At 41.5% G+C, this 14,520-nt stretch overlaps 1 protein-coding gene across 2 annotated transcripts in view; it reads right to left on the bottom strand.

The window, feature by feature from the left end:
* The window catches only part of LOC120744330 (versican core protein-like), a 35,036-nt gene that overhangs the window by 12,512 nt on the left and 8,004 nt on the right, over positions 1-14,520 (bottom strand). For both annotated transcript variants that reach the window (XM_040048638.1, XM_040048637.1), the window contains exons 7-11: positions 10,213-10,917; positions 6,553-6,710; positions 4,957-6,274; positions 3,808-3,921; positions 3,591-3,704 (exon numbers count right to left, since the gene is read on the bottom strand). In XM_040048638.1, the coding sequence (XP_039904572.1) occupies positions 3,591-3,704; positions 3,808-3,921; positions 4,957-6,274; positions 6,553-6,710; positions 10,213-10,917 (2,409 nt within the window). The remainder of the gene's footprint in view (positions 1-3,590; positions 3,705-3,807; positions 3,922-4,956; positions 6,275-6,552; positions 6,711-10,212; positions 10,918-14,520) is intronic.

Consider the following 14,520-nt stretch of genomic DNA (forward strand, 5'->3'; position numbering starts at 1 on the left):
TCACTGAATGAGCTCAGCAACACACAGTTGGACTTCATTAAGTCTCACAAACATCCAGTTGTCTGCAGGTCAAGCACACAGAGACACACACAAAGAGCTCATGTATAACACACATTCAACTTCATATACAAGTCACATAATCAGCCCTTTGCTTTGTCTGGCCATACAAACAATGGCTGTTTTGTATCAGTGGCACCGGAATTATACATGCCAGTAAAGTCATGATGGACAGTATCTGTCGAGTCTTTTAAGGTAGTAGCCATCATCAACTGACCTCATTTTAATCCTGTCTCTGTGCAGCTACCTGGAATGAAAGGTGAGGTCTCTAATGAATGCAGCACTATAAGCCACAGCTCTCTCTCTGCCAGTTTGAAATTAGCAGAGTGGTCAGTTGAGTATGAAACATAGCATCACTCAGCATCACCCAGGATATTAAGCCCAGCCTGAAAAAACTGAAGCAGTATTGTCAGTATTGATTCAATTCCACACGCAGCTGCAAAAGCTTTCTGGAAAAATAGAGGGCAATTATCTTTCTTCCCTCATTCTTTCCATTGGCAAAAAGCTGCAAGAGGACAGCTGTGTCCCTGATTTTTGAACTCTTGCATATACTAGGAAGGAAATATAAGCAGTAAACAGTCCATAATTTATGTCTGAGTGTCTACATTTAGCTTTACACACTGTATTCATCATTCAAATAGATACGCCCTGCAAACTGGGAATTCTTATAGCACCAATGTTTTTATTTTTTCCACAAGACCCCAACAATGCTGACTTGGATAAGCAGAACAAAATGCAAATTTCCTCAGGAGTGTAGGTACCACAATATTAAGCGCAAAGGATGTTTGGAAGAAAGCTGCTTCTCTCCAAAAAGAAGATGTTGGCATGGCTTAGCTTTGCAGAGCTAAATTTGAACAACAAAACCAAAATAGAGATGTTTGACCATAATAACAGCAGCATGTTTGGAGTAAACCAAACAGCCTAAACACCTCAGACCAACTGTCAGCACAGTGGTGGAGCGATGATGATTTGAGCACCTTGCAGTCACTGAGTGGAGCATGAACTCGTCTGTATACCAAAGTGTTCTAGAGTCAAATGTAAGGCCACCGTCTGACAGCTAAAGCCTGAATGTAACTGGGTCATCAACAGGACAGTGATCCCAAGTACAGAAGCAAATCTACAACTTCTTCTGCATTTTGGCTTAGCTTTTTGTGACTGGAAGTCCCCACAACAAATACACTTTTGTGGTTTTGCTTTTCGTGGCGGAAACTTTACAGCTGTCGCATCTTCTGCTTGGCACACACCCTTCTCCAGGTCCCAGTGTCACTGAACTAGCGAGTTGAGTGGCACACCACACTACACCTCCGCTACATTTTTGTTAAATAAATAATAGCACATAATATGTAATTTGTTCTTGTTCATCTGTGGTTGTATTTAACTCATTTCAAGACTTGCTAAGGACCAAATAACTTTTTAAATATCCTGATATATACTGTAAAACCTCTGAATTGACTGATCCAGTTGTTGTACTTTTATTCTACAATGACTGCATATGAATACATTAAGTAGTGTATACAGGGAGTGCAGAATTATTAGGCAAATGAGTATTTTGTCCACATCATCCTCTTCATGCATGTTGTCTTACTCCAAGCTGTATAGGCTCGAAAGCCTACTACCAATTAAGCATATTAGGGGATGTGCATCTCTGTAATGAGAAGGGGTGTGGTCTAATGACATCAACACCCTATATCAGGTGTGCATAATTATTAGGCAACGTCCTTTCCTTTGGCAAAATGGGTCAAAAGAAGGACTTGACAGGCTCAGAAAAGTCAAAAATAGTGAGATATCTTGCAGAGGGATGCAGCAGTCTCAAAATTGCAAAGCTTCTGAAGCGTGATCATCGAACAATCAAGCGTTTCATTCAAAATAGTCAACAGGGTCGCAAGAAGCGTGTGGAAAAACCAAGGCGCAAAATAACTGCCCATGAACTGAGAAAAGTCAAGCGTGCAGCTGCCAAGATGCCACTTGCCACCAGTTTGGCCATATTTCAGAGCTGCAACATCACTGGAGTGCCCAAAAGCACAAGGTGTGCAATACTCAGAGACATGGCCAAGGTAAGAAAGGCTGAAAGACGACCACCACTGAACAAGACACACAAGCTGAAACGTCAAGACTGGGCCAAGAAATATCTCAAGACTGATTTTTCTAAGGTTTTATGGACTGATGAAATGAGAGTGAGTCTTGATGGGCCAGATGGATGGGCCCGTGGCTGGATTGGTAAAGGGCAGAGAGCTCCAGTCCGACTCAGACGCCAGCAAGGTGGAGGTGGAGTACTGGTTTGGGCTGATATCATCAAAGATGAGCTTGTGGGGCCTTTTCAGGTTGAGGATGGAGTCAAGCTCAACTCCCAGTCCTACTGCCAGATTTCTGGAAGACACCTTCTTCAAGCAGTGGTACAGGAAGAAGTCTGCATCCTTCAAGAAAAACATGATTTTCATGCAGGACAATGCTCCATCACACGCGTCCAAGTACTCCACAGCGTGGCTGGCAAGAAAGGGTATAAAAGAAGAAAAACTAATGACATGGCCGCCTTGTTCACCTGATCTGAACCCCATTGAGAACCTGTGGTCCATCATCAAATGTGAGATTTACAAGGAGGGAAAACAGTACACCTCTCTGAACAGTGTCTGGGAGGCTGTGGTTGCTGCTGCACGCAATGTTGATGGTGAACAGATCAAAACACTGGCAGAATCCATGGATGGCAGGCTTTTGAGTGTCCTTGCAAAGAAAGGTGGCTATATTGGTCGCTGATTTGTTTTTGTTTTGTTTTTGAATGTCAGAAATGTGTATTTGTGAATGTGGAGATGTTATATTGGTTTCACTGGTAAAAATAAATAATTGAAATGGGTATATATTTGTTTTTTGTTAAGTTGCCTAATAATTATGCACAGTAATAGTCACCTGCACACACAGATATCCCCCTAAAATAGCTAAAACTAAAACAACTAAAACTACTTCCAAAAACATTCAGCTTTGATATTAATGAGTTTTTTGGGTTCATTGAGAACATGGTTGTTGTTCAATAATAAGATTATTCCTCAAAAACACAACTTGTCTAATAATTCTGCACTCCCTGTAATGTATGACTTCAAAACATTAATAGACTGAGTAAAATAATTTAAGCAAGCAAATAAAAGCAGAATTTAGTTAAATGGCTTCCTATCATGACTACATGATACAAAATAAAAACTATGGGGCCTCATTCTGAAACCAAACATTTTGCTCAGAGCAGCAGAAAAAAAAACTGTTGCTGCTGAGAGCTGTTTCCTTGTTTGGAAAATATTAATCCTCGGAGTCCTCTTGTGTGCCTGAGTTTTGATTATCTGCTGAGTAACGGCAGAAATATTAGTCCTACGGCTGGAACTCATCTGTTGAAGAGCTAACGCCCAAAGCTGAATGATGGCCCAAAGACCCAAACTCTGCAGTAAGTTCAGACTTACTTGAAAAGAATGGTGGTCAGAACATATATCTGAGAACTGACTTCCATAGATGAATGATTTTGACACAGTTGCTTATTAATTCTGTTTCCTGACCTTGTTCACAGAACTCTCCTTTGTAGCTCGGGAGGCAGAGACAGGTGAAGGAGTTGATCCCATCCAGGCAAGTGGCTCCATTCAGACACGGGTTAGACTGGCACTCATCAATATCTTTAGACATGCAACACAGACCAGCATTATTATACATCCACCTGTCAGGAAGGGTCAGGATGGCTTGTTAAAAGAGCACACCTGGCTCTGAGGCTCTCTGTACCTGTTTCACAGTGCCACCCGGTGTATCCAGGTGCACAGATGCAGACATTTTGTGGTCCTTTCTTGTAGCACGAGCCTCCGTTCTGACACACATTGGTTGAGCATGGCAGGAGATCTGCCAAGGAGACAATGAGAATGGAAAACGATTAAAATCATCAACATCATTAAGAGCGGTGAAACGTACTGCAGTTCAGAAAGGCTTTACAGCTCCTTATTGGCACAGCAGGGCTGTCCATGTTTGTGGTAATAGACACTCGGTTTGTTGGTGGGCTGACCTGCTCATATTAAAGTATATCAGAAAATTCAATGTCTGCACAAATGTTTACAAGGAACCTTCAATTGCAAACAGGACAGGCTTTTATCCTGCTGTGAATTTTTAATGCATATATTTGTAGAACCTCTCCATCTTCTAGAAAGGCGAGGCCAACAAGGGACAACTTAAATACACTGTTGCTACAAATCACATAGGCAAACCTGGAAGCTAAATGCTAAATGCTGCTTAGCCCTGCGGCAGTCTTGGGTTCAAGACTCTGCATTTTTAAGCTGGATTTGGTCACTTCTGGTTTGAAAAACATCACACAATGCCAAAATGTTCGTTTTTTGGAGCCATGAAGTAACCGCATTTGAACAAGCAGGTGGACTAACATGTCAGCTAAGGACAGTAAGGTCAGCTCACGGATCTGACACTACATTGTTTGTCGTATAATTTCATTAAAACTGCTAGGTCAGGCCTACCAGATACCTCACATCTGACTGAAATCATCATGCCCCTAAAGTTTTACAAATCCATGAGGGTGTGTTAACAATGGGTGAGTTGTTATGAAGGTGGAAACTATGTAATAATTTTTTGTGAGCAGCTGTTAAGCTGTCTATTTAATACTTGATGTGCAAAGGGAAAACCTTGTATTTGGGAACTTTAAAAGTGTATTACAGACTTTTGATAGCACAAGTGGGTATTATCATTGAAAAAGCATGTTCTATCCCTTTTAACTACGGCAGAAGGCTGAGAGAGGGCTCAGCTCAAACATTATAGCTGCTGACTCAAGTAACTGGCAAAAATGTTAAGCAGGGGAACCAAACCAAGCTGCTGTGCTGTTTAAAACAACTGAAGCAGCTATGAACCAAACCAACAACAACAGAGTTCATGTACCTGTAATGTTTATAGTGCTGGTCATGACTGAATAAGTTGTGTCCGAGCTGGTCTCAGGTTGAACTGTGGCCACTGTCTGTTCAGGCATCTGAGGTTGGGACTCCACAAAAAAGGGGGTGATGTCTTTATCATCATCTACAAATTTCTCCTCTGGTACAGCAGTGGCAGCCGGGTCAGGGGTTAGAGCCCACTGGGGGACAGAATAGCTTTTTTGCTCAGAAGTATAAAAGGGTGAAGTAGTGGAGAGTGTGGTCTGGTCTATGTTCTCCATGGTGGACAGGTCAGCATGTTCTCTGTAAAACTGAGCGTGGATGTCAGAGGAGGCAGACGGAGACTCAGTAGCGACAGCTGGATGGCTCTTATTTTCAAAGGAGGGATGGGCAAAGGGTTTAAGTTTGCTCATTTCTGCAGTTGTGCTCTTTATATTGGTGAAGGTCACAGCTGCCATGGCTGGTGAAACAGTAATAGCGACTTCTCTGAAAATTTCCCCAGAAGCTTCCTCCTCATCAGACAGCTGGTCTGCACCAGAGTCTGGGTCTGTAACTGCAACATCACCTGATGAAACTCCAAGCACATCTGCGATTTCTGTACGTACTGCAGGCTGTTGGGTATAAAGGTCATTTGAAATCATAGTGCTAAGCATGGTGCTAAGACTGGGTGTGTCTGACGGGTATACATCTTGACCTGAAGCCTCATCTTCTCCAGAGGAAGACCCTTCAAAGTCCCCAGTCTGGGCCTGCTCAGTGGTTTCCTGTGACTTTGTGTCTGGGATAAAAGTCACAACCTCTGTTCCTCCGATTTCTGTCTCATCAGTCCTCGCATCCAACTGGTGTCCGGTAGCCAGGGTGGGTATAGCACCATCTGTAGAGCCCTCCTGCATACTGCCAACCTCATCATCTGTGGAGTTGCTTGCAGAGCCTTCCATGTCCTCATCAGTTAAGGCAACATGAGCAACATCCTTGGAAACACCAAGCAGGACTGGAGTTGATATTGTAGAGACAGGGGGAGTGTATGTGGTTGAGACTGCTGTTTCATGTGGTTCTTGAGTGTTGATTCTCATGGCATCTGTAAAAACATAAGAAACTGTGTCTGCATCCAGGCCTGAGACTCCAACATCATCTGGGTATACAGCTTGAAGATAAATGATCTTGTCCGTGGTTTCCTCTGGAAATATCTCCCCGGTTCCAATTTCAAAGGTAAAGGGAGTCATGCTGATGTCTTCTTCCTCCTCTACTTCTGTCTCATTCACATTTCCAGGAGTGGCCGTCTCAAACTGATCTCCTCTGGCCTCCTCTGGCTGCTGTGGTTCAGTTGTTACCTGGATGGATTGAAACAAATTGGCTATTTTTAACAAATGAGAAAGAATGACAAAGAGCCAGTAGCTTAACTCAGACCAGATTAGACTATTTTACACATTCACGGAGAGGGCGTCTGGTTGAATGATTTGAATGAATTCGTTTGCTGAAGACACAGCTGTGTTTACTAGCAGTGATAGAAAAAAAATGGGAGAACACACAAACACAGACATACATATATATGTATATTGGAGGATTAAACTAGAATTATTTAGTAGACATATCAGTGTATAGAAAGTACCTCATGTTTTCCATTGACAAAGCTGACTATTTGTGCCATATCAATCGGAGGCACCTCAAGGGAAGTGAGCTCCCCGCTGCCCTGGATACCTTTATTGGTCATCTGGAAAATGTCAGAGCCGTTCACAGGCTGGTTCAGGAGGTCCAGGAGACGATTCACTAGAGGCAGATGATAAGCAGCCATATCACACATCAAGGCAAAAAAAAAAAAAAAGAAAAGAAAAGAAAAACAAGCAACAAGTGTTATGATTTTATTCCTTACTTAAAGTGCAATGTCAGTACCAGGCCACAGCCTCTTGGGAAAAATCAAATAAATCACCATACAGCCTCTATGTTAAAATGACTAACTTTAGAGCAAATTTAAAATGGTTTGCAGCCTGGTAGAAAAAAGTTTTGCTTATTATAATTAAACTAGATCATTTGGTATCGTAGCATAAAGTCATGTATAATGAAGGCCTCAGAAACACAGGTCTAGAGACGGGTCAGTCATGAACTAGCAACCAGCAGTTGAGAGGAAAAACACATGTTCCTAGACAGGTTGCTGGCAGTTGATGTGAAACTGATTGCTAAAGCCCCACTCACACAGGCTAAAGATCAGTCAGTGATCCCGAACAACAGGTGACATTCTGGTGGTTTCGTCGGAGTTAAGTGTGCTCTTGAGCGAGGGAATCACAGACAGCAGAAAAAAAGATGGATGTATCCACCACAACATCATATGTTGTTATGTTAAGTTCTGTTATAATGCCTCAAGCTAGACATTTTTGCTGCCTTAAACTTTTAAAACTCAAGACCAAGGGTCAGATTTGACTGTGATGCTGACAGACATGCAGTTATAGTTAGAATCAAGGTAGCCAGTTTTAAAGCATATCTTGCTTACTAAGCTTTAAAAATCAATGTGATCGAGACCATAGACTCATCAGAAGAGTTTGTACTACATTCACAAAATCCAGCCAGGGTGGCTTCACCACAGACTACAATACATTTGGAAATCTTGGTTTGCCATCAGAATCCAAGCTTAAAGGCTTCAATTCGAAGACACACTAGCTATGGTGATCTTTTCATCGTAAACCTGCAGAGGTTTTTATATTTTAAATTTTTTAATATTCCTGATGACATTTCTTCACCTTAACATCAGTAAAGCATTTGAAAGCAGAGCTTTTGCATTGTGGTACTGCAACTTCAGTGAAGGATCTAAGATCTTACAGCTCTGGCAAAAACCCACAGTAGCGCATTTCTGATATTTGTTAAAATGAGCCGAAGAGCATATTTGGATGGTTAACAGTTAAAAGTCTGAGTTTCCTATGATTAAGGTCAGTCTGTGCCAGCGGCTTCTCTCAAACAATGCATGCTTGTGTCTCTTCATTAAGACTTTGTGGTACACATGGAAGCTATACAGAGGGGAAGCAGAGTATGCAAATGTATACAAAGTCATAACAGAGAACTTACAGACCTTAAATTGAATAAATATATACAAAACTTCAGCAGAAAAAAACAGTTGACCAAGGAGCATGCTGTTACTGTTAAGTGACTAGTTAATTGGTCCATGTCAGCCTCTGTGTCACTCTGAACTTGACACCACATGAAGAAGTCATTCTTCATTGTAACACTCAATGGTTCAACTTTCCTAATTTCCTGAGGATATGAACTGAGAGTTGGAGGGCCTCATGTGATGGTATATTACACATGTAACAGAACATGCCTTCATCATTTTAATAACAAACACAACTTCTGGAAGATGGTACCACTTGGCTAAGGGTAGCAAACACATATGCACTGTAATCTGAATCAATGATTATTAGGCTCTGGGCAGACAGGGCCTCTCTCTTGTCAAGTGCTATTAACCATTTCCAGGCACAAAATATGCCAAAACAAAGATCTGAGCAAGCTGGTGAAAATACAGTGTCTTTGTTTTACTGCTGTAAACCCCACTGCATTCACTGCAAATCACGCCCTACATCTCACATTTGTCAGCAAGTGATTTTAATTTTTTTAATTATAAATATGTACTTTTGATATGGTTGTAATTCGAACGGAGAAATTTCTCTTCTCTCTAGAGAACCTAGATTAAAGATACAACACAGGACCTACTGTGGCCATATCCAGCCTAATCAGAAGGGGGAAAAATAACATGACTGTCTGCCAGTTCTTGGTTAGCCTGTTTAATGTAATCAAACATTGGTGGTAATGGTGCTAATTCAAACGAATTAAGAGAAAATGAAGTGTAGAATATAGGGATTGTTTGAGAACTTGTTAATTTTAGCAACTCAAACTGCTCCCTGGAGAAAAGATTATTACAGTCCAGTATTTGTGGTTTGTTGGCAACTCTTTGTGCAGAAATCCTGATGGGAAAGTTGAAGACCAAACTCTGTAAGCATGTCTAAAGCCAGCAGACTAATCACTCCATCAGACCTCCACTGTCTCTTTGCATGTGAGTGAAAAGAAAAGAAAGTGTTCAGAAAGACTGTTGATATACAGTGTTTGTCTTTTGCCGAACCCATCCTGTTTTTTCCAGTGCTGTGGTGTGTTTACAGTGTGTTTAACTAGAAAACTGGCTGCACAGCAATGACTGACTTCATCATTTCCACATCTGGCTCTACAAATACAGCATGTTTTGTGTGAAAATGTGTGAGTATATAAAAAAAAGGTTGCACACCATGAGCCGTGTCCTTTGCCATTTTACACATGAAGTTCTTACTACAAATTGTTGATAGAATCGGGTCAGTCTACAGTTTGTTTCAGTGTTATTTCACTGCTGCAATGGATGCTGCCTCGGTATAACATGCAGTAGACAGGAGAGCCACTTGCAAGGTGCTGTTATCGCCATTTCACCCCAATTGGTCATGACAGATGGCCGCCCCTCCCTGAGCCTGGTTCTGTTGTTCTGGGTTTTTTCCCTGTATGTATTATTTTAAGGTCTACCTTACGATATAAAGCCTTGAGGCAACTGTTGTTGTGATTTGGCGCTGTATAAATAACATTGAATTGAATTATCTGCACTGTTATCACAGTGCTGCAAATCAGTGTGCTTACATTCAAGATTTCTCAATCATTTTAAAGCTGTGTCAACACTTATGTTTACACATAAACCTCTTTAGACTAGTATTTAGACAAGTTCAAGGCTGTGGTGTATGTGGCTCCACTGAGACAACAAAATCAGCTGTTCTTCAGTCCTCGACAGCACAACATAACAAACATAAAGTAATTCCCAAGATAAATGTTCTCAGCCAAAGCCTTTTACAAGATTCAGGAGGGCACATTGCACCACATGTTAGATAATAATCTTTTTATTGCCAATGGTGAAATATTCCCACTCTGGACGTCTACCTCTACAGCCCTCATACTGGGGGCTTTAAATGCCTGCTGGCTTCCGGTTAATATGTTCTGTCGTGGGATAGATTATTATTTAAATCACGCCAAGAAAAAAAGACATGTTTTGGCATGGACATATGTGTGTTTTTGTCATCATACTTCTTCTTCTTTCTAGAGAACGATGCTCACATGACATGCTAACATGTACTTATTATTTTTGCCAGTACTTGCAACCCAATTTTCAACACAGTACTGGCATCTATATGCCATTTCTCTTAATGCTTTCCAGGGCCTAACAGTATGACTTAAATTACTACATGACTTAATTAACACCCCACCCCACCCAGCTCACCTGATTCTGACCCATTGGTGCTTTGCACATTGACAATGATGAGATGGATAGGAGGTTTTGCTGATGTCGTCTCAGGAATGTCCAGAGACTTCTCATGGTCAAATATCGTTTGAGCTCTAATGGTGTAATCCTCTTTGAAAACAACTGCAGGTTGTTCCCCCACTTCAGTACTCCCAGCTGCAATGTCTGGCTTTGGTGTAAGGATCTCTGATGGAACTGGGTGTGCAGCGGCGTCTTCAACTGATGACGTTTCAACCCGTGCACTGATGTCCTGAAGTTTACTAGGCCTTGATGTGATCTCCGGGGTTGCCGTTGCTCCTACCTCAGACCCACCAGAGTTGCCCTGGCTGCTGCCTTCTTCCCCTCTGCCACTGGTCTCACCCCTGCCTGGTCCTGCCTGATCTAATTGGGAGATGTCCAGATGTGGAGGCTGAGTGCGGGAGGTGGGTAATGGAGGCAGCTGCAAGATATCTCCTGATACAAGCTCTTGTGAAGTGGTAGTAAGAGTTGCTGAGGCTGTGGTGTGTGTAGAAGTAAGTGGGCTGTCTGTGGGTGAATGTCCAACAGGTTCTGGTCCTTTTCCTTGGATTTCAGCTCTTTCAATGTGTGAAGCTATTGTAGCATGGGGACTATATGTAGAGATGTCAGGTTTGTACACAATTGGAGTCATCAGGGAACTCGTAGTAGTTGGCTCTTCCAGTCTAACTGTAAAAGAGGGGAACACAGGAGCAAGACAAGAATTTAGAAGTGGGTCCTACAAAGAGCTCGGCAGTTAAGAAGTGCTGCCCAACTGCAACTCTGTTAATGAAAAAGGCATAATTTTTTCTTAGTCACTACAAAAACAATAATTGCAAAACACATAATACTAATGTAAGGAAGCAACATTTTCACTAAAACTAGCCATATTCACAAGTCTTTCTTTATATCAAATGTGGTGGCAGCAAGAGGCGCTCCCTACTGGTTTGAATCACTGCAAGGGCCTAACAACACCAGTGCTGTCAGTGCAATCATTCTCATTTCCTCCTTTCTTTCTTTTCCATTTGTCCATGTTATTGTCAGTCATTCAGAAACAAATGCTAGGAAGGAAGAAGTGTTAGTGATCAACGTAGCAGTGAGTTACAAATGAGTATTTGCGAAAATCCTATTGTAAAGCTGGCATATAATGTAAAGAATGATTAGGTAGAAAATAAACCCGTCTGCTTTGGAAAATAAGACACAGCACCGGCAGTGGGAAAATGTGGAAAACTATGAGTGTGTTAAAAACCATTTAGCCAAGCAAGCAACATTTATACTGAGTGAAAAATGTTCACAGAATGAAATCAGCAAAACCAATGAGTCATTAAATAAAGAAACAGGAGTCTGGGAAGCTGTCAGACGGCAGCTAGCACACAGCAAGCTATAAAAGGAAATGCAGCAGATTGATTGCTGATTTTGGAAACATTAAGTCACATGTCAAGAATGAAGCTGTTTCAGTCCCCAGAAAAAATAGCACACCCTCAAGACATAATAAAAATTATCTTAAAATTGGTTAAATACAACCTCAGATAAAGAACAAAAACATGACATATTACACCGTATCAACTGAGGCAAAATACAGAAAGTGTGTGAAAAACTACGTAAAATTCTGTGTTTCCACGGGACTTAAGCTGCTAACCAAATTCACTTGATTATCTGATCATCAGTAAGTGTGAACACCTCTATAAATACTGATGGTTTGGCAGTTTGCACATTATCACATTATCAATTGTACATCAGTAATCAATCAGTCTAGGAAGGGTTATAATGTAAGGCTATATCCAAACCTTTCCAAGTCCATCATTGTACAGTTTGAAGGATTATTCATAAGTGGAAAACACAGAAGACTTTTGTCAGTCATCTTAGCAGAGAAGACTGCTTTCTTGTCACGGTTTGCCTCACAAACAGTGTGGAGATAAGAGGTGTGGGCCCAGGAGCAGACAATGATGACGGAGAGTGTTTCAAACTGAGAATGAGCCTTTATTGTGGCTGTAAGAATTACCTCAAAACCACTATAAAAACCTAAACTGGGGACAGCTAAACATGAAGCTAGAAACATAAAACTAAATAACCTGAAACATGGAAACTTAGCTGGAGAGACACTGGGGAAGATGAACAAGATGACCAACAGGCATAATACACAGAATAATACACAGATGCTCCAACAAAGAAGACAGGTAACCACACACTAATAATAATAACGTATACTTTATCCCCGAGGGAAAATTCCTCTCTGTATTTAACCCATTCACTCTGTGAAGCAGTGGGCAGCGGTGTGTAGGGACGGTACCTTGCTCAGGGTCACCGTTCAGTGGAATCGAACCCCCGACCTTCCGATCATGGGGCCATCACTCTACCTACTGAGCTATCCCTGACCTAAAATGCCACTAAATATTCACACAAGGTAACAAGGAGATGGCACACAGGAGTGAGACACAGCTGAACCTAATTAGACAAGACAATGGGGAAGCAAAGCAGAATACATGACCTGAGACATGGACCTTCAAAGTAAAACAGGAAATACAACTGGCTCAAGGGCAGGGACTTGAAACTACACAGGGGACCAAAACCTAAGAACTAGAAATACAAAACAGAAACCATCACACTAGCAGTCAAACTCCAGATAAAAACAAAGATCAATAATCAGACAAAAACCAAAACACTGGGTCACCGACCCAGGACCGTGACAGTTCTAGAGTCAAATGTTAAGCCATCTGTCTGACAGCTAAAGCCTGGGTGAAACTAGGTCATCAACAGGACAATAATCCCAAACACAGCAGCTTATCTACAACAGAATAACTGAAAAAGCAAAGAATCAGTGCTCCAGACCTCAACCTAATAGAAATGATGTAGTGGACCTTCAGAGAGCTGTGCATGAATAAATCCTCACAAAGGGAAGATTAATGCCTTGTTATCATGGAGCATATACCACATGAAAAACTAACAATTAGGGCTCCTGAACATACAATGCATTCCTTTGTGTGTGTCTAAGTGCTGAGTTCAAATGGTTAGTGTCCTGGGAATGAGTGGGGGGTTTGAGCGTCACATACATAATGCTTTAATAAACTGGATGTAACATAGTCCCCTCCATGTGTGAATGTGCAGGAGGGTGTTTGGTTGGGTGGATTTTGTGAGTGTGCTTTTTTCCTGTTTCTCTGTAGCACTATAGCCACAATTTTAGATCTAGAGAGACATATAAGGAAGACTTTTCAACATAATGGTAAATGGACTGATTCTTATATGATGCTTTATACCGCAGGTACAACACCACTATTATCCTCTATAATCTAGAGAAAATACCTTTCTGACAACCTAAAACAAAACTGAAAATGATGTTACGGTCATGCTCCATTCAGTTAGACTCCACTGGGTTACACAAGTCCTCAGAAAGTCTGTAACAGAACAGGTGAAGCAGTCACAGAGCAGATGCTGAGGCAACCGATGCTGTGATTTGGCACTATATAAATAAAATTGAACTGAATTGAATCAAATGTTTCTGCACTACTTTTACTAAGTAAAAGCTGTTATACGTCTGTACCTTTATTGTGACTTTTATTGAAGGAATACTTGTTAAACTGCATTTTTTGATTACTGCTTCTATCAAAGAGCTTGCTAAAGGTGTGGATTGCCTGCAGACTTGTGCTTTAACTGTGGTTGCGTCTGTCTTTTTGCACAGTGAAGGAGACCCTGGCTGCATTTTAAGTCCTGCCCAGATATGATGTCATGTATTTGGCGAGCTTCAACCATCTGGCTGGGGTCGGTCCGTACACCGTCACTGTACATTTACTTTCTCTTGCAGTCCTGCCACTATACTTAAGTCTCGGTAAAGCACATTACACCGGTTTCATGTTCAGAAAGGCAAGTGAGTGAAATTATATGTTTAGTGCCTCATACTTGATGCTGCAGCTTCACACTGCAGACTGAGCTGGGCTCACTGTTAAAGTTTTGTGCTTTTTATACAATGATGTCACTTATGGGAGAAATCCCCCTCTTTTACATCTCCTCCTCCGTCTGTCTGTCTGAGTTTGGGCAGGGTCCCAGCTGTGAAACATTAGGGACCTGTCCTGTTTCTGTTCTATCTGTGTTAGAGTGCACGTGCTGGGTTTTTCCCCTCGTAAAAAACATGGCCCACCATTAACATGGCTACTAAGAGATCATTCTTCTCTTGGTTGGGTTTGTTCTTTGTAACTTCTTTTTACTCGGCTTTTAAGTGGTTGCCGATTGTGACACCTCAGTGTTTATTGACCAAATTAGACTTTTCTTGTCAAAGTGTTGTGGATGTTCGGAGGAGGG

Source organism: Simochromis diagramma, unplaced genomic scaffold (assembly GCF_900408965.1).
Source record: "Simochromis diagramma unplaced genomic scaffold, fSimDia1.1 OVJJ01000683.1, whole genome shotgun sequence".
NCBI classification, from domain to species: Eukaryota; Metazoa; Chordata; class Actinopteri; order Cichliformes; family Cichlidae; genus Simochromis; species Simochromis diagramma.